Source organism: Opisthorchis viverrini, assembly GCF_000715545.1.
Source record: "Opisthorchis viverrini unplaced genomic scaffold opera_v5_16, whole genome shotgun sequence".
NCBI lineage: Eukaryota > Metazoa > Platyhelminthes > Trematoda > Opisthorchiida > Opisthorchiidae > Opisthorchis > Opisthorchis viverrini.
The window spans coordinates 3,392,656-3,410,295 of record NW_008751672.1 but is presented as its reverse complement, the minus strand read 5'-3'; the positions used below and the strand labels follow the sequence as shown (position 1 = coordinate 3,410,295).

Below are 17,640 nucleotides of genomic sequence, written 5' to 3'. Positions count from 1 at the left end.
ATAAGAATTGTAGCTTAACTGAGGTCTACCGCATCAACCTAAGAGGAAAGTAAGATTTAGGATCACCAGTCGCCAAGTCAATGCTGGTGCGTGGCAAAAAACATCCCTTTAAGTGCTAGCTGTGACTGCTTGTAATCAGGAGATCATAAGTTTGTAGCGCTTTGTGCATATGATCGCTCTAGATGGCAGGAGGGAAGAACACGTATGCTATGTTTGGATGATGAAGTGGAATAGGGGTGGTGTGACCCCACTAAGACGAAAGTGGCAACACCTTGCCGTGAGCCTCACAGATACTCTCAGGCTACCCCATGCATGACTGTTTTCCTAAATGTTCTTTATTATTATTTTTTAGAACAAACGGGAGCACAGCTGTCGTCCGCTTGTATTTCTTGGTGTTGTGGGACATGTGACGGCCGAAACAAGGCCAATCCAGCTACAGACAAACAGCAACACTGCTCTTTTTTGGTTTTCCTCAATTAAACGGCAGGCTCAGAACAACCGGCGATGGGCGAAACACCCGTGCTACTGGAGGGGTGGCGAGTATACAAACGCAACATGGTGCAACGTAACAGGGCGACTTCCCTGGTAGTTTCAAGAGAACGAAGTTGCTGTAAGTTCAATTTCCAAAGGTGGATCCAATATTCGGGTTTCAGAATGGTATCTGTTTACATATAAAGTCTCAACGGGTCATGCAGGAACTGTTTTCCAACGGCGGAAGACACGGAAAGGTTTAGATGCGGACATAAGGCCGAAAATGCGAGCGGTGACGGGCTATTGGTCAATACTTGGGGTGACGGATTGACACAGTCATGGTTTGGATCTACATAAATTTGATTGTGATGGAAAAGGGTTGGTGATGGCAGTAAAGAAAGACAGAAGAAAAAACATTGACATGTCTTTACCACCCATCTTCAACTATGCTGGAAATAAAGTGATCAGGCTGATGCCAACACACGACCTCATATTCGGCAGGAAGGCACATTTGGTTGTGAAGCGCAGGGTGTGACATGATGCTCAAACCTAGTCGAGTAATTTATTATTACTCTCAAACCGAGCATTGGCTTGAAAGTCCAACTGCAAATTACTGGCGGTTGACGTAAAGGTGGCACAGTGTTTTGACATTTTATGGGACGCCTGAGACACTTGTTCCAGATCCTGGCAACAAAGACTAGAACAGAGTATTTGTTGAACCTGTATCTATTGCTAGCGATCCAGCAGAAAAACCGCTGAAATGCTTAAATGCTGCCAAGCTGTAAAGCATAGTGGGTTGCAATGTTCGCAGACGGTCACACTACGAGAGGGATTAGTCTCTTCGCGAATAACCGCCACGTCGGTACACGTTGGCAGTAATGTATGTGTTTTGTTGTGTAGACAGTCATCCGGCTGTGGTGCCACGCCTTTGTTTTTGACACTACCCTGCAATGTTCGCAGACGGTCACACTACGAGAGGGATTAGTCTCTTCGCGAATAACCGCCATGTCGGTACATGTTGGCAGTAATGTATGTGTTTTGTTGTGTAGACAGTCATCCGAGCTGTGGTGCACGCCTTTGTTTTTGACACTACCCAGAGCTGGAGTTTATGCTTGTCGTGTCATTACACATTTGGTGCAAGCAGCATGGTACCACTGATCAAAATGTGACAGTCGCAATGGCATGGGGTTCTTTTTGCACCAGTGAACGTCCCTCAATACGATGATATTCATCTGAGTCTGTAGAATGCCACGCATAAATCTGCGTTGAATTCAGCAATGGTTCACTCACTGGTCCTGATCACTTCACCTATCCATTTCCGGAATATGTGCTGCTGCGGACTAAACATTTTACTGTTTAGCAAGCAGTTTGTTCAACTTACCTTGGTTAAAGTCATTGCTTCAGTAATTGCTGACCGTGAAAAACCTAAGCACTCACCAGACTTCTCTGAAAAAACCTATTTGAATTAAATCAGATTGTAGTGCGCCTTACGTGAACAAGTTGGTCGTCATTCTCTGAAGGCGGGAGTTTGTCTCTTCATACGAACAGGCTTGAAACCTGGGTAAACAGCGATCAATATTCGCACAATGGAATCTGTGTCTCGAAAGCTACGCCATTTTCGGGCTTGCCACTTCATAGTGTAGAATATCTATGTACTGCATATGTCCTCGTATTATTGTAAATTATCTACTACGGCGATTTGTTTGAGTGAGGTAAACGTCAAGGTCAATAGACACCACCGACTGTGAATACGTTGCCTAACGTGATGGGAAATCGCGAATTGTAGCAAACGCTGACTCACTCACAATGGACAGAACTTTCAGATAGTTTTCCAGCTGAAATAATTCACTGAACATTCTGTTATCTACATGGCCTTTGGGGATGCAAAATATTCGGAAGTGCAGTCCTGGAAACAACTTTTGCTCGGTAATTGCCATTGCCAGTTAAAATTCCGTAGTTCACGTTCATTATTGGCAAAACGTCGTGCAAGTTTGACTGTAAAAAACAGAGTTTTCTATTTGGGTTGCGAATTAAGTCAGGAGGACCTCGACGTCAAGTGAATAGCCGCGTGGGACCAACCACGATCATGGCGGACAGCTGAACGAACCTAGCTGGCGCACATGGCTAACATGCGGCTAGGGTTCACGATGCCTAATCAGATGGCCCGAGACCATACACGGATATCAAATGTTGCGCACGCGCTTCCTGATGGCTTTTCGGATATAAAAATAGCAAAGCATCGCCTCATAGTCTAACACAACTCTTTCGGCACCCATGTTGTCCATAACAGAAGTCATAACTAGATCATTTTCGCCCATTATTTCCCTGAATAAGTCGAACATTTTACACATAGGGCAAATGGTTCCCTCTCTACAAATGCATACATAACTGGGCGCCCCGTTCCCATGCCGCTATTATCAGGAAGGTGTGCAGCTTATATCTACAAGCCCAATAATATGTGCTTTTTAAAAATTAGCCGAAGCGTTTGTTGCATAAGTCCCGTCTGCATTCACCACATCTGGAAGGCGTCGTAACAACGCTATAGTGACTTTTCTCTGACTGCCACACATGCATGCGTCCAGTCTTCCGAGGTTTTGTCAGGACCGAAGGCATCTGCCACAAGAAAACTCAATTACGCAGCACCCACTCAACAAAGCCGATCGACGCTTCTGGCGGTAGTTGTAAGTATTCTGAATAATAAGGATCTTGCCGAATTCATTGGCCACAAACTGCCGAAAATCACGTGACGGCGTTCCACATTTCAGAAGGGCCTTGCACGTGCCCAACTCGTCTTCGGGTAGCCGTCGATTAACCGAAGGCCGATCGCATAAAAACTTTGACAACTAAAGGTTGTGCTCAAGAAAATGAAAGGTGACTGCCTGTTGGTCTCTTTGCCTCCGTAGAAAAAACCGCACTACAAGGCCGGTTCTTCGCATGCTGCATTTTAATTAGCAAATACGCTCGATATACCAGCCTCTTTGTATTCTCGACTTTTCGTTGGTCTTAAAAGCCGCTTGCTGTGTTTGTGGTACACTCATTCGGTACGCGGAAGAGCATTGGTTCTTCGGTCACTGGATGGACGCAAAAATACCACATAATTATTCTTAATGTATTTAGTTAAGTCTTTCTCGGATGCCTTGGAGTATAAGTAGGAGACAGCCGCAAATTTCCCAACAAACGCTTGTGAAGCCAATTCCGAAGCCATAGCGCAGCAAATTCAAAGACACAGGTAGCCGAAGATTTCGAAAGGAGCGTAGGTAAAACAAACTGCAAAAAATCGACGGCGTACGGTGGTGATTTTTGGACTGAGCCAATGTATGAAGACATGCAACATTTTGACGTAAACGTTTTTATTTCACCAACAAGAACTTTGTGGACAATGCATTGTGCCTCCAAGACGCGACTGAGTAAACGGCTCCGTTTCGTTCCGCTTTCGTTTTAGCGCCCTTCCACCTTTTAAATACTTAAGACGTTTATCAAATTCAAGCACATGATAAGCACACTCACTCGAGCAGCGTTTATTCAGTTAATATGTAATATGTAAGAATTAAGTTCCGCACGTATATCAGTGTAACCAGACGAACTAGAAATCTGTAATTCAGCACAGAGTAACAAGTAGCAAGTATGTATTCAAATTCGTGTATATGTACAGTATATGGAATATTACAACAAGAGAATAATGAGTAGAGTATCGACTATGTTCATCACACAATTGTGTGACACGCGGTCAAAATGTGCTACTTCGTTTGTTCGTATTCCATTCCATATAGAGCGGAGTCGTACGACTGAATAAAACGGATGGATCGCTAAAGCGGTTGCCTGAAGAAATACCTAAAAATATAGTGGAGAATCGATATCATTGGTAAACCATGTCTAACTTGCGTAGGTCGGGAATCAGGTATAAACGACGTTGATACTGCAGCTCGAAACGCAAGTGGGCAGATGATCACATGGTGAAGTGGTCTGGCTACCCAACAAGCAAGTTTGCCAGGAGCGTGTGACAATTAAATAAAAATAATAACGCTAGGTTGGGTTCACAATAAAAAAGAGGTCAGATGGAACAGACTCACTAACGATTGTTCTCTTTGAAATAGTCCGTCCTTTGCCCTGGTCAGCGAATAAACAGTAATCCAATCATGTTGGCCCAGAGGTCTTCTGAACAGTTCCCACATATAATAGATTCTGAGGAGAGTCTGGAGTATTTTGATACCGGTGTTAGTACATGAGACTCGCTAATGACCGCTGAAAGCACGAGCGAAATCAGAAGAGAGAGTCGAAGCACGTGACTACGCTTGTATTATGTGAAATTGTGCCGGTGCGCGTTTTTGTAGTTTTTCGTACTCAAACAAAAAACGATTATGCAATTGTTGAAATGCGTAGTGTTATAATGGAAGTAAAATAAATGTAGAAAACGCCACACAGTGAACTGGTGCCGATTAGAGGCCCAACGCACTCAGGTGCGAAATCTCTCAGTATGGAGTGACATTCCCGCGCCAAAATGTTGCATTCTGTCGGGTATGTTCCAAAAACCATCTTCACGTACGCATATGTTTTTGAAGCTCACCAAATTTCATTGTTCTTTGGAGCAATCATATCCCTGGCGGAAAAGTCTGGTGGAATAATTTCCCAGTATCGTTAAAACTCCGATATGCCTAAATGGGGCTAAAAAGTTTGGACCGGTACCCCTAACTCAATTTCTTGAGTGCTGTAATACATCATGGCAGGTCGCAGCTATTGAATATTCAATTCCATTGTGCGAATACTCAAAGCCGTGTGAACTCTTATTGCATTGAAATGAACTAATGTTCTCTGAACTGACCTTGGACGTTCGTGGTTCAAGGTTTGAACGTAGTGAGGTAATCTGATTTTCAGACAGCGATCACGCGACTTGCGGCGACATCCTGTGAACCTACATAACATTCTGCCATATTTAACCATCCTACTTGGTCGTACCGTCGTTGCAACCGTGGTGGCGGCGTCCTGCACGTCGTGGGCACCTGGAGCGCAACGAGAGCAAACGAGGAATGACCATTTGTAGCTCGATACCAGTTTATATACCATCCTGACTTTGGCCTTCATACACCAGTTGCCCGGTCCAGACCACAAGTCGCCGACTCTGTTTCTGACAACCGTACACATTATCTGAGCCACTCCTCGTATTTCCTCTTGTAAAGGCACTAACTTTATGAGATATAATTAAAACCCATACACTCTGATAAATAACTGGCACGTAAATTTACTCTTGCAAGTCCATGTCTACTTTTTGCGGACGACTTGAAATCCTCCAGTCCCAATGCCAGTGCCCTCCAAGTGGATGTAGACGCTGCAAATCAGTGGTCGTCGGACTGGCACCTTTTTTGAATAGACGCACCTTTTCTCATATTACTCGCATTGACTTCCAAATACTCTACGGGGCCTACGTCAAACCGCTCCTTGTGTACGCCAACCAATTTGTCTACTCAGGACTCACGAAAGACGTCACGCTCATTGAGCGTGTCCAGCGGGCCGCTACGAGATTGGTTGCCGGCCTCAAATCCGTAGGCCACGAAACGCGTCTCTCTCTTTCCCCTGGAGTACCGTCGCCCTCGAGGGGACCTAATTCTTACTTAGGCCCTGTTTGAACAAAGCTTGGCAAGCAGGTTTTTTACCGTTGACCCAGCAAACACACGGCGGGGACATAGTAATGAAATTTTCAAGCTCAGAGCGCAAACATTCATTAGGCGAAATTTTTCTCATTTCGGGTAGTAGCTGTGTGGAATGACCTTTCTCCGACGGTTGTCCACGCTCCTTCTACAACCCAGTTCAAAGCACTACTAGACATTTATTTGTGCGAATCCTCGCGGTGTCAAGCATACTTCCCCGCTCTGAGAGCATAAGGAGCAGTGCTACATCCTTTTTTCACTTGTGCCTTTCAGGTGAACGACAACCACTGAACGACAAGAACAAAACCTACCGGGAAACTTGGGCAAAAGCCTCGGTGCTGTGTGTCAATTTCGACTCACAGTATTTTACCAGGAGTAGGTATACACGCCGTTGAAGTAATCGTCAATCAAGTTGTCACTAAACTGAATTCATCTGTACTTCATCTAATTCCGGCTTCTATGACTTGCAGAGAACGTTCGATCCAGTCAATCATCGCTTTCTGCTAGGAAAATTGAAAGCCTCGGGTTTGAAGAAGAAGACAGCTGGCTGAGTGGGCACTTTCATTGAAAGGTAAAGATGATATCTTAGGTTAGAGGGGGTACGTCCAAATCAACCGAAATCACCGATAGAATCTCGCATTGTTGATTACTTTGTCACTTGCTCCTCCCTATGAATGACATTGAGATAGGATGGATGATTTGAAAGTACTTGGATCGTTATGCTATGGTTGGTGGCATGGAGGGAAGAACCTCGGGGGGAATTACAGTGTTTCAGGCTAAACAGTCTCGAGAGACGCAGTGCGCAAGAGGAGTTAATAGAACGTACAGGATGGTTGATGGCCAGTCGAGAGTATAAGTGAGACGGATGAATGGGAAATCTGGGTAATCTCCAACAAACTAGAGAAGGTTCGTTGCATTACCTATTTCAGAAAATCAGCCAACTGTTTGGGGGTAACAGACCCAGAAGTTTTGAGTGTTACCTCACTCCCCCCTCAAAAACAGTTGGCTCGGTATTGGCAAACTTGTTTTCCTGAACTCCTGTGAGGTGTGACGGCATACAGCGGGCATAGTACTTCCTCCGAAGGCATCTGTACAAAAGTTGTTCAGCTGTAACACCCTTTCGGTGCCGAGCTGCCAAACCATCCGAAAGAAGCACATTGGCTGGGATACTCCCAGGTTGTCCAAGCCTAGACAGGGGAAGTCGAGAGGTAGAGGTCGTGTTCGAACCACTGGCCTTCTGGTCGGTAAATTCGGGCTCTCCGACCACCTCCCGATTTCCACTTAAACATCCACAACAGCCTGCTAGCTGTTCAGTGGTACGACTCTTGGCGAAACCTGCATGATCCCAAGCTGGACAGTATTTATTGTCTGGAATGCGGCCAGATGAATGAAAAACTCCTCAAATTTGCTGACCAAGACCCCTAATTGATTCGTCCGAATTTATGGGTGTTTGAGCCTATGTCTACGAGTGACAGATGAAGACAAGAAAACAGAGTTCCACCCATCAGTTGGAGTGCACCAATTCACCTAGCCAAACTATCTTGACATTCCAGGTCGCCCCACATTGGCGAACTTGGGCTTTTGGGCAGTACACTTGGTCCGGCGTCCGGAATGAGGAAAGTCCTATCACCTGCCCCAAATCTGAGAAATTAGACCGCAACAAAGGTCTCTCTCGTTATCCATTGGATTGAGAGACCAATGTTTTATTTAGGAAGCAGAAAACGGTTCACAAAAAGATCCAGTTTATTCGATGGTATCCCGGAGTTAAAAAATAATCTCACAATTCCCTTTATGACTGATAAACAGACACCCTTTCAAGGCTTAACCAGTTCTAATAAAATGCGACCAGCGCAGCACGAAACAGTCATGGCAACGTCTTAGATTTGGCTTCATGTAAAATCACCGTTTCTGGTGTTGCACATACATGCTACAAAGAACTGAAACCATGTGCTGCTATCAGTATAACGAGGAAATTTGTCGACCCAAAGAACTGTGCGGATTTATTGCATGTGTCCAGTTCCAATCCAAATCCACTCGTTCACTCAGAGGTGGAAGCACCGGCTGCAAGACTGGGTGAGCTCGAACCCTAGCTTCATGGTTGCGGAGGAACCGGTTGAGGGTAGCTGTATCACTCCCTGTGGTCTCGCTAAAGATGATATTCCCATCCGGATTGGGAGGGCCAGAACAGCCTCTAAGGACCTGCGTCATCTGTGGCGTAGGCGTGACATCAGCTTCTCCGTCAAGGGTCGAGTTTACATTGCTTCGGTGCGCTCCGTATTGCTATACGGATCAGAAACGTAGCCGCCGCGCGCTGAGGACGCCAAGGCTTGCAGTATTTGACGATCGATATCTTCGGAGCATTGTCGGAATCTGATGGGAACACCGGATAAGCCATGGTGAAGTACGTCGAATGGTGTTCGAAGGAAATAACTCCCCTTCAATAGATGGACTAATCACACTGCGCTGGCTTGGCCACGTGCTGCGTATGCCAGTCGACTGATCTCCTCGAGGGGTCCTTTTCGCCCAACCACGTGATGGTTGGTCAAACAATGACGGGGCGAGATGCCCAAGTGGTTAGAGCGCAGGTTTGCTGACCGGAAGGTCCGTGGTTTGAATCCGACCTCCACCACTCGACTTCCCCTGTCTAGGCTTGGGCAACCTAGCAGTATTCCATCCCTCGTGCTTCCTTCGGGTGACATGGCAACTAGGCACCAAAAGAATGCTACAGCCGAACGGTTTTTTTACAGACGAAAACACTGGAAGAAAACCAAAACAAACGGTATTGTATTAGGCGAATTCCGTTCCACAGACCAATTTTCAGCTCCACCTCTGATGCACAACTTGTGACAAACCACGACTACAATCTTCCGAGTTTTGTTGACAGCCCAATCCCAGAAAACTATTTAGCAAACTACCTTGGCTGTATTGTCATCTAAACTTCAAACCTACCAGTCTTGTAGCTCCAACATGGACATGGCTAACTGACCAGGTCATTGACCAGGGGCTACAACTTCCCAAGGAATGAATTCTTCGAAAGGATGGACGAGCTAAGGTCGGCTCGTCAGCATCATCATCAACCGCGTACCTGTACACTAGTTATATCCGACACCGTTTCGTTCGATGGTGATTTGAGGATGTGGGATAGAGAACTTCACATGGGATTCGGTGGATAGTCTAATTTATGCGTAAGTAAAGGAATCATTCAGTTACAACCCCTTCAGTACCTAGTTACCGTGCCACCCGAATCATCATCGACAGCATGACATCAGTGTTCAACACTGATGCTTCACTGTCGTAATGCCACCCGAAGGAAGCACGAGGGCTGGGATATTGCCTAGACAGGGAAAATCGAGATGCGGAGGTCGGTTTCGAACCGCGGACCTTCCGGTCGATCGCGCTCTAATTACTGAGCCATCTCGCCCCAGAGGAGTATTGGCCACAACACCCGGTATTCCCAGCTGTTCACCCATACAAGTACTAACTGGGCCAAACGTTGCCTAATCTCGGTGATCAGATGAGAACGGGTGTTTCTCATCTCATGGTACGGTCGCGTTAGTAAAGGCTTATCGGTGGACTTTAATTTGGGGAGGGGGAAGCTATGCGATGAAGGTTATAGTTTGGATGCACGAGTGCCACTGGGTTGTGTCTGACAATGGCTCACCATTGATGCGTCCCGTTTCAAGGTCCCCATCCAGGGAGACGTCGATTACCAGCGCATTTGGGTTTGCTGGTAAAGGCTTTCATGCTTCGCTGCTGAGTCGGCTTGACCTCTCCTGGGTCGTTACCACTCTTCGTGCCGTTGTGCAAAATGATCTCTTCGAGGAAGCCGGTCGACTGAGTACATGACCGAGCTAGTGCAACCTATGGAGTGTTACCAGTTCAGCTATGGTGGGCGAATTATTTCTTCCGAAATCTATTCGATATACTTCAGTACTACTGATCCGATGTTCCCACCAGATTCGGTTGAGGTGGGGTGGTGGGGGGGTTTGGGCGAGAAAGCTCAGTGGTTAGAACGTGAATTTACTGATTGGAAGGTCCATGGTTCGAATCCGACCTCTGCCTTTGAGTTCGGCACGTATGGGACAGTGGGGGGGGGGTTGGGCGAGAAAGCTCAGTGGTTAGAACGTGAATTTACTGATTGGAAGGTCCATGGTTCGAATCCGACCTCTGCCTTTGAGTTCGGCACGTATGGAACAGTTAGAAACCACACGTCTAATATCGCTGACCGAAGAAGAGAGGTTCTTAGGACGCATCAAATATGCAATCCTCGTGACCCGGCGGTGGCATAATATGTTGTGAAGCTCTTCAATTTTTCCCATCCCAGCTATGTCGTCACAAAGGTTACGAGATGGGGCATCAACAACGCGGTTATCGGTTCCTGGTCTATAGACGATTTAGTTGCACCCTGCCAGTTCCACCGTTCACTCTCGTCATTCTTTATCTTACTCTTTTGTCGGTTCTCGTGCATAAATGCGACTGAACATTGATCCGTATTTAGTTTAGAATGTCTCCCGACGAGATAGTGGCACCGGTTGCGGGTCGCTTCGACGATAGTATATGCTTCTTTTCTGACAGCAGAATGATTTTTCTCGCTTTCAGTCAAGGTCCTGGAGAAAAAGGCGACTGGCCGGTTACCCTTGCTCAGGGGGGCACCAATAGCGATGTTGGAACCATCAGTTTCGACGATGAGAGGGATGTTGTAGTTGATAGTAATGACCATCGTATTCTCCAATTCTCGCTTAAGGTTCTCAAATGCTATTCAGACACTCAAGAAGCGGAAATATTTTGTTCTTAACCAGAGGATGAATTTTGTCAGAAAACACCGGTATCCATTGTGAGTAGTAAATGAACAGGCGAATGACTCTTTGCTGCAATTTTTCATCCTGTGGAATCGGGAGTTCTGTTATAGGGTACATGCGCTCTGGATCAGGTTTTACAATACCTTCCTTGGAAGCGCAACCCCGTTTGTCACCCAGAAAGGAATGCGCCGGAACTGATATAGCTTCCCGCCTGCTTCGAATGCAGTGAGTGGCTTGTCTTGCTTGATTATTGGAATCTGATGATATGCACTCTGGAGATCCAGCGTACTGTAGACGGTATACCGTGCGATAGTTTCAATCATTTGATCCAGTTTTGGTGAAGGTTAAGTGTCAAGGTAGATGATCGATGGTCTGGCTGTAGTCTATGATCATGCCTGTTGGTTCGTGTTGCGCGTTACGAGCACTCGTGCTCTCTATGGGGAATTTGATGCTTCGATTATGCCATCGGCGAGCATTCGGTCTGCCTTGGTTAGCATGAATCGTTCATCTTCCGGTGTATGACGACCAGATTTCGTGGCGATCGGTTTGTACTTCGCAGCAAGGTCAGTGGTTAAAGATGGAGATGTCAGTTTCACGGTTGGTACCCCACTTACACGTAGGGTGCCTGGTTCACCACCGAATGGAATTCCAACCCTATCATGTAACCCCAGGAAGTCACGTCTGAGAAGGACATCTGCATAGAGGTTCGGTACTACCTTTCGTATGTAGCATCCTTGTACTGGATGGACACAAGGTAATAACCTTTGGTAGAACATGAATGTATCGTCGACGCCATTGTTATCACAGAATCGTACGAAATAGTTTTCAGTTATGAATTTGTAGGATTGATGAACGAAACTTCTGGAGCTGCCGGAATCAATAAGAGCTCGGACAACGACGGCGTTGACCAAAATACCTCTTGTAGTTTTACTAGGCGATTGGGAGCAGCAGCACAGAATAACGAAGAGATTGAGGAGTCCTAAGCGTTCGTCTTGTAAGGTTGTCTGATCGGGCGTTGGAAGTATACGCACCTCGGATGTTTTTCATAGGCTAGCCCTCTCTCGGTTTCTTTCTTCTCATTATAAGGCTTTGTTCGAATAAATTGATGTTTGTATGGTAGTCAAGCGTCGGTGTTCTCATCTGATGTTGCTGTCAGTGATGTTGATGATGAGGATAACAAGCGTCACGTATACCATGCTAAATTAGAGGCTGTATTGATGTACGGTTTGGTAGACATGGCCTCTGGGGCAAACGATGCTAGTCCACTTCAGGGTTTTGATCGCTGATGTCTCAGGACTGTTACCGGTGTCGGATAGCGCCAACAAGTTCATAACATTGTGATTAGAAAACTGGTACCTCGTTGTGCGGCAGGTTTTTTTAGTCGCGAATAACATCTAGTATCATCAGATGCAATGGCTCAGTCGTGCGTTTTTTTCCAGACAGTTCTCTAGTCACAAACAGCAATATTGATGTTACTGGGGGGAGGCTAGATGGCCAAAGAGGTTAGATCGTTAAATTACTGACCGGAAGGCTCGTGGTTCGAACCCACCTCTGCCCCTGGACTTCCCTCGTCTAGGTTTGGGCAACCCGGCAGTATCCCAGCCCTCGTGCTTCCTTCGGGTGGCACGGCAGCTAGGCACCGAAAGGGTGCTACAGCGGAACGAACAACAACAACAAACATTGACGGTGCTGATGAACGAATGTCCATCAATCTGAACGAAGTCATCCAGTCCTTTGGCATGTGTTTCGCACCCACAGCGTTCAAGTTGACGCTGCGGGATATACGGTAGTTGATCATGCAGTGAATCATCTATGTTCTCCGGCGTTGTTGATGAACCATGTTTTGTTTTTGTTTCAGTGAACAACACATATCGGCAGTTAACTGTACGGAGGCTATCTCAATGGTTCCGACTTTCCAGTTGGTCTTGAAATCGACACAACTGCTATGACCGATTCGGGTTCCCTTCCGAATTCCTCGCAAGCGTCTGAGGCAAATCGGCATCAGCTGACAGCTAGTCTCACGTCCACTGATTTATCGGATCCGACTTTTCAATGCGGTTTGCTCACCTGGCGACCCCGGTGCATTCAACGTGCTGCAAATATCCGGGTATTTCTAGCTGCAGCCTGTTTCATCTCGTGCCTACAAGCCGCGTTTTCTGGCTACTGTGCTTCACAAGTGACCACACTAGAGAAGCGTTTCGCAGTAGGCAGTAGTGTTATTGGCGCAGTGAATTCATTCTTCGAAGTTGGATATATTATTTCTGTGATTTTCGTCAGCTATGCAGGTAGTCGGGGCCATGTACCGCTTTGGATTTCTATAGGATTGTTTGTGATGATGGCCGGTGCCTTGCTTTGGTCCGTGCCGCATTTCCTCTTTTCTTACAAGGCCCAGGGAGTCAGTACATCGGACGCCAGCGTCAGCGTCACGGGGGAGTCGTTGTGTTCCCAAAACCTCAGCCAAAAGGCTACTGCCAGCGAGTGTAACGATGAGGAAAGCTCTGGATATGGATTTTTACCCATCTTTTTTCTTGCTCAACTTTTCATTGGCGCCGGATCAAGCCCTATCTTGACTCTGGCCCCTCCGTTTATTGATGATCATGTGCATCCGACCAAGGCACCGCCTATGATAGGTCAGTTTCACATGCTTTTGTTTTCGCTCTGTAGGTTTTCAGGTATCTCGATGTATGAGGTCAGGTTTGGTTTGGTAAAATACCGTTTCTTCACAATCTTGTTGAATTTGTCGGACCTTTTGAATGGTCGGTACATCTCCGACGTTAACATATGTCGTTCAACCGAACCATAGCATCTTAAAATAGACTCAACCAAGGGTTCGGGCATTTTCTAGTCAAGGGCTTACATTCGAATCCTAATGTACTGCTTAGTCTCTAACTTCACACGTGAACCAAAAAAGCAACGGTAGCCGGTCAATTTCGTGGTGAGATCAGCAGGCTCGAGAAAGTTCACGCGCTAGCAGCAAACGAAGTGGATACTTTTGGAGACGCAGGCAGCTGTGTACAACCTTTCTCCAGGTAATCCGTGTTTTCGGCCAGCCAACCTGTTCATCCCCACGCTTGTTCTAAAGGTAACTGTGCTGGCGAACAAAAATGTCATGATATTTTGATATTCTAACTTGCGAGACCGGGAGTAGCCCTCCTTCAGACTTCAACCCCTCGGTGAGAAAATCTGAACTGTAAGGATCAACGTTGCCAGGATTGGATTTCTGAGGGCAATAATGATGCAAGCATGAGCTGTGAGTTTGATTGTTCTAGTGATGCTTGTTCTAGGATAGAAAAATGTAGCGACTCGTTCACAAATCTAAAGACTGTCGCTTAGGGGTGGCCTGTCGTTGTAAATGATATCTTCTTGTAGATCATACTCGGATAGGTCCGTGTCCAAAATAGAGTTAATGGCTCGCTAACGTTATCGTCATTCCGTTGTGTAAGTATATGTGTGTCGTGGATTCCGCGTAGAAAACTGTACGCACCAACCAAATTTAGGATTTTTCGGCAACTTTCAGTTTCCTTTTTTTAACTGCTTCACCCCTAATTCGATTTGTGATAGAGCCGTAAAACTTCCCCTGATTCTTTATATAAAAAATGAGAAAAATATAGGAAAAAATTATCCGGTTTATGGCTTGGGCTTCAGCATTTTCGTTCTGCCATAGTAGGGTTGGTTTGATAATCCGGGTGATACAAAGCACTTGATATCTCCGATATGTGGAACTTATGTTCGGACAGACTGTCTCGTTGGCCGCCATGTTCGTAGTTTGACGTTGCACGCAACGGCGACTGTTTTGTCTTTGCGTCAACGTTATTATGCAAAACATGGACACGTCTGAATGACTGATCGCCTTCTGTCAGTGCTATCTTAGTAGGAGGTAGTCAAGTGGTAGGTTGTTCCTCAAAAAAATCGTTAGTCGCCTGCATTACCGTGGAGAGAAACTCCGCCGCCTCTGGAATCAGAAAGCATCCTGTCTGGTTGTGATGTTTGGTTTCCTTTTAAGAGAGATTCTCTTGTTGGGTGGAGCAATATGCTAGCTTCATTCATCCTACTCGTACAGTACATACGTGAATTCCGTACGCTTCAACTTCTCTTTTCCTCTAGCTTCACAATACGCGGCAGCTGCAATGGGGCCGGTGCTTGGTTTCGCCCTCGGCGCAATGGTTCTCCAATACCCAGCTGAACTGTTCGCCAGACCGTTTATGAAACCAGATGATCCTGAATGGATTGGTGCCTGGTGGCTTGGGTTCATCATTTTAAGTAAGTCACTGTGTCGTTTGATGTAAACCCCACACCTCTGAATCCGATTATTTCCTGCCTGTCTTCCGTACCGCTTCAGGTCGATCCTTTTGCGGTCTGTTGTTGGGTTCAGGTCTGGTTGTAAGTATATTTTTTGAGACGGTTATGCATTCCACTGGATTGTGAAAAAGTCCAAGGTTAGTGAGACCCGTTTGTTTCGCTTGGTCGGTGATAGCTGTTTTTCCTATTCCAAACGGTGGGACATTTGAATACACACCTGCTCAAATGCATCTTCCTCTTGCCAAAGTTTGTTTCCTACACCTGGCAGATCACAATAACAAAGCTGAAGTGAGGTGCCACCGAATAATATGTTCGAATTATTAACGGACTGATACACACGAATATCACTGAGGTAAAGGACATGTCTTTTCCTGGTCCACAGTCGGTTTACTACACACATGATGACCATTTATTCTGAGCCACTCGCCCCTGACCCCTTTTGAACCCTTGACCTGAGGTCGCCTATACTTCCGAGTGGCCAGACATAATGCTGTGGACTAGAGGCGGGATACGTTCGTTCACTAGAATTTGCGTACTTTTAATTGATATCCATCCAGTGTTCAGTTACGTAGCCTACATAGCAATTAACGGTGCACGGTCACGTCGGGCTCACCAATTTGTTAGTGCTATTGTCTTTCACTCGAAGTAATATCAGAAGGTGAATAATACCAACAATCGACAGTTATGTATAGGGGTTACCAGAGATACTAGTACAATACATGAAAGGAATAAGAGGCTTATCGAGTTCTTCCTTTCGTTAAGTTGTTGTAGATGCAGCCGAGGTTTGTAGGACGCAGTGGAATTGAATACGGGTCTTGACGGAGTCTGCTGAAATCTGGCCTGTTTCTTTTCGTTTAATCCAAAACGATATCGAGCCCAGACTTTTCCTGCACAGTGACTCGTGCGTGGGTTTGAACTGACCCTAGTCAAGGCGCTGTGTGAAGTGACGAGCGTCGGCCTCCTGCTGTCGTTGTGAATGAGGATGCGCTTGCGTTGTTTGTCTTAAGATAAGGTTCCAATCTTCTCAATTAGTCGTGGGGCGCATGTTCATGACATAATCAGAACAGGAGTGAAACAGTGGGTGTGCATGCGTTAAACAGATTATGTGAGTGGATGAAGGTAAACATTGATGAGGTAGTAACCGAACTGTGAAAGCGGTTGAAGATAAACGTTGACGGGATGGTAACCAACACTTGAAGTATTCAACCACTAGTATTTTTAATGCACTAGTGTAACAGGAAGGCGAGAGAATGTAAAGCGAGGAAGTTTTATGGATGTGCTTTAATATTCAGAGGGTTCCTAACCTCGCCAAACAACCTAGACTCCATTCAGAGTCGCCAAGATAGTTAAATAAACTATTATATACTTGGTACCATTGCTCTGAATGACGCTGGCCTCTGGTGGGTCGGTACTGCTAAAGAGCATGGAACGGGTAGGCTTACGGTCGATCTACGATGTCTACTGTCAGAACCAGAAATGTATTTCAGTGCGTGAAGAGAAAGTTGTCCCCAAAATTCTGTACGCCGCAGAAGATGGTCACAAATTATGAAGTGCAGTAGTGGTTTTCGACAGTTATTCAACTACCCGGTCGCTCAAGGACGTAAGAGGACTACGTTGAGTCGGAATTAATTGATTGATGGATTAGCTCGCCGTACTGTGTTGATTGACATTCTAACTAGAAGCGACTGGATGTATAGAACATAAAAAGCCTAACACCGAGTCGCCTCCGCCCACTCTCTGACCCCCCATTTATTCCACAGTTTTCTGTTGTGTCGGGACGACCCGAGCCTGATTGCACCTAGGCAGTCCATAAGCTAGAGCAGTTAAGCTTCTTTGATTTGAGTAATCGTTTTTATCCATTTGATGGCCGCCTTATCCAGCTTTGCTAGTTTTCTCTGGTGTTCGTTCGGCCGCAGTCAAACGCAGTTTGGATGAATAATGGCGTTCAGATGAGCGACAAGCCGACTGTTAACACAAAAACTTGTATGTACCATCATTCTTTGTAGGTCGCTGTATTATGCACCTGAGTCTCATAAACACTGGGACAAACGCTGTTTTACCCCGTTATATTGACTCACTTCAGCTACAACTGTGCGTACACGGCTATTAAAAACCACGTATAAAACATGGGGTTGTCCTCAGAAGGGTGACTTGTATGTGTGTATTGGCACTCGACTCTTAGCAGGTCTCGACATGTTTGCCTACAGTGACACATCCGACCACTTCCAAACTTTTTATATCGCCAATTGAGATTTCATCCTGTCAATTAAGCCAATCGATGTTGAAAAGCCTAGAAGCACAACACAGCTGTTTCATCCTTACTGCGAATCATCATCAGTGTGCATCTCACGAACTTCCAGTGGAGAGTTTCGAATCCGTGACATTTCGGCTAGTGGTCCGAACACTGTTCGACCACGGGCAGTTTTGGT

At 46.0% G+C, this 17,640-nt stretch overlaps 1 protein-coding gene across 1 annotated transcript in view; it reads left to right on the top strand.

The window, feature by feature from the left end:
• Positions 1-7,198: 7,198 nt before the first annotated feature.
• Positions 7,199-17,640, top strand: part of T265_12812 (hypothetical protein) — a gene marked incomplete at both ends in the record, with an annotated part of 48,055 nt that continues 37,613 nt past the window's right edge. Inside the window, 6 exons of the mRNA XM_009165590.1 lie at positions 7,199-7,429; positions 8,074-8,186; positions 9,797-9,951; positions 9,997-10,119; positions 12,832-13,542; positions 15,017-15,172. Of these exons, the coding sequence (XP_009163854.1) occupies positions 7,199-7,429; positions 8,074-8,186; positions 9,797-9,951; positions 9,997-10,119; positions 12,832-13,542; positions 15,017-15,172 (1,489 nt within the window). The remainder of the gene's footprint in view (positions 7,430-8,073; positions 8,187-9,796; positions 9,952-9,996; positions 10,120-12,831; positions 13,543-15,016; positions 15,173-17,640) is intronic.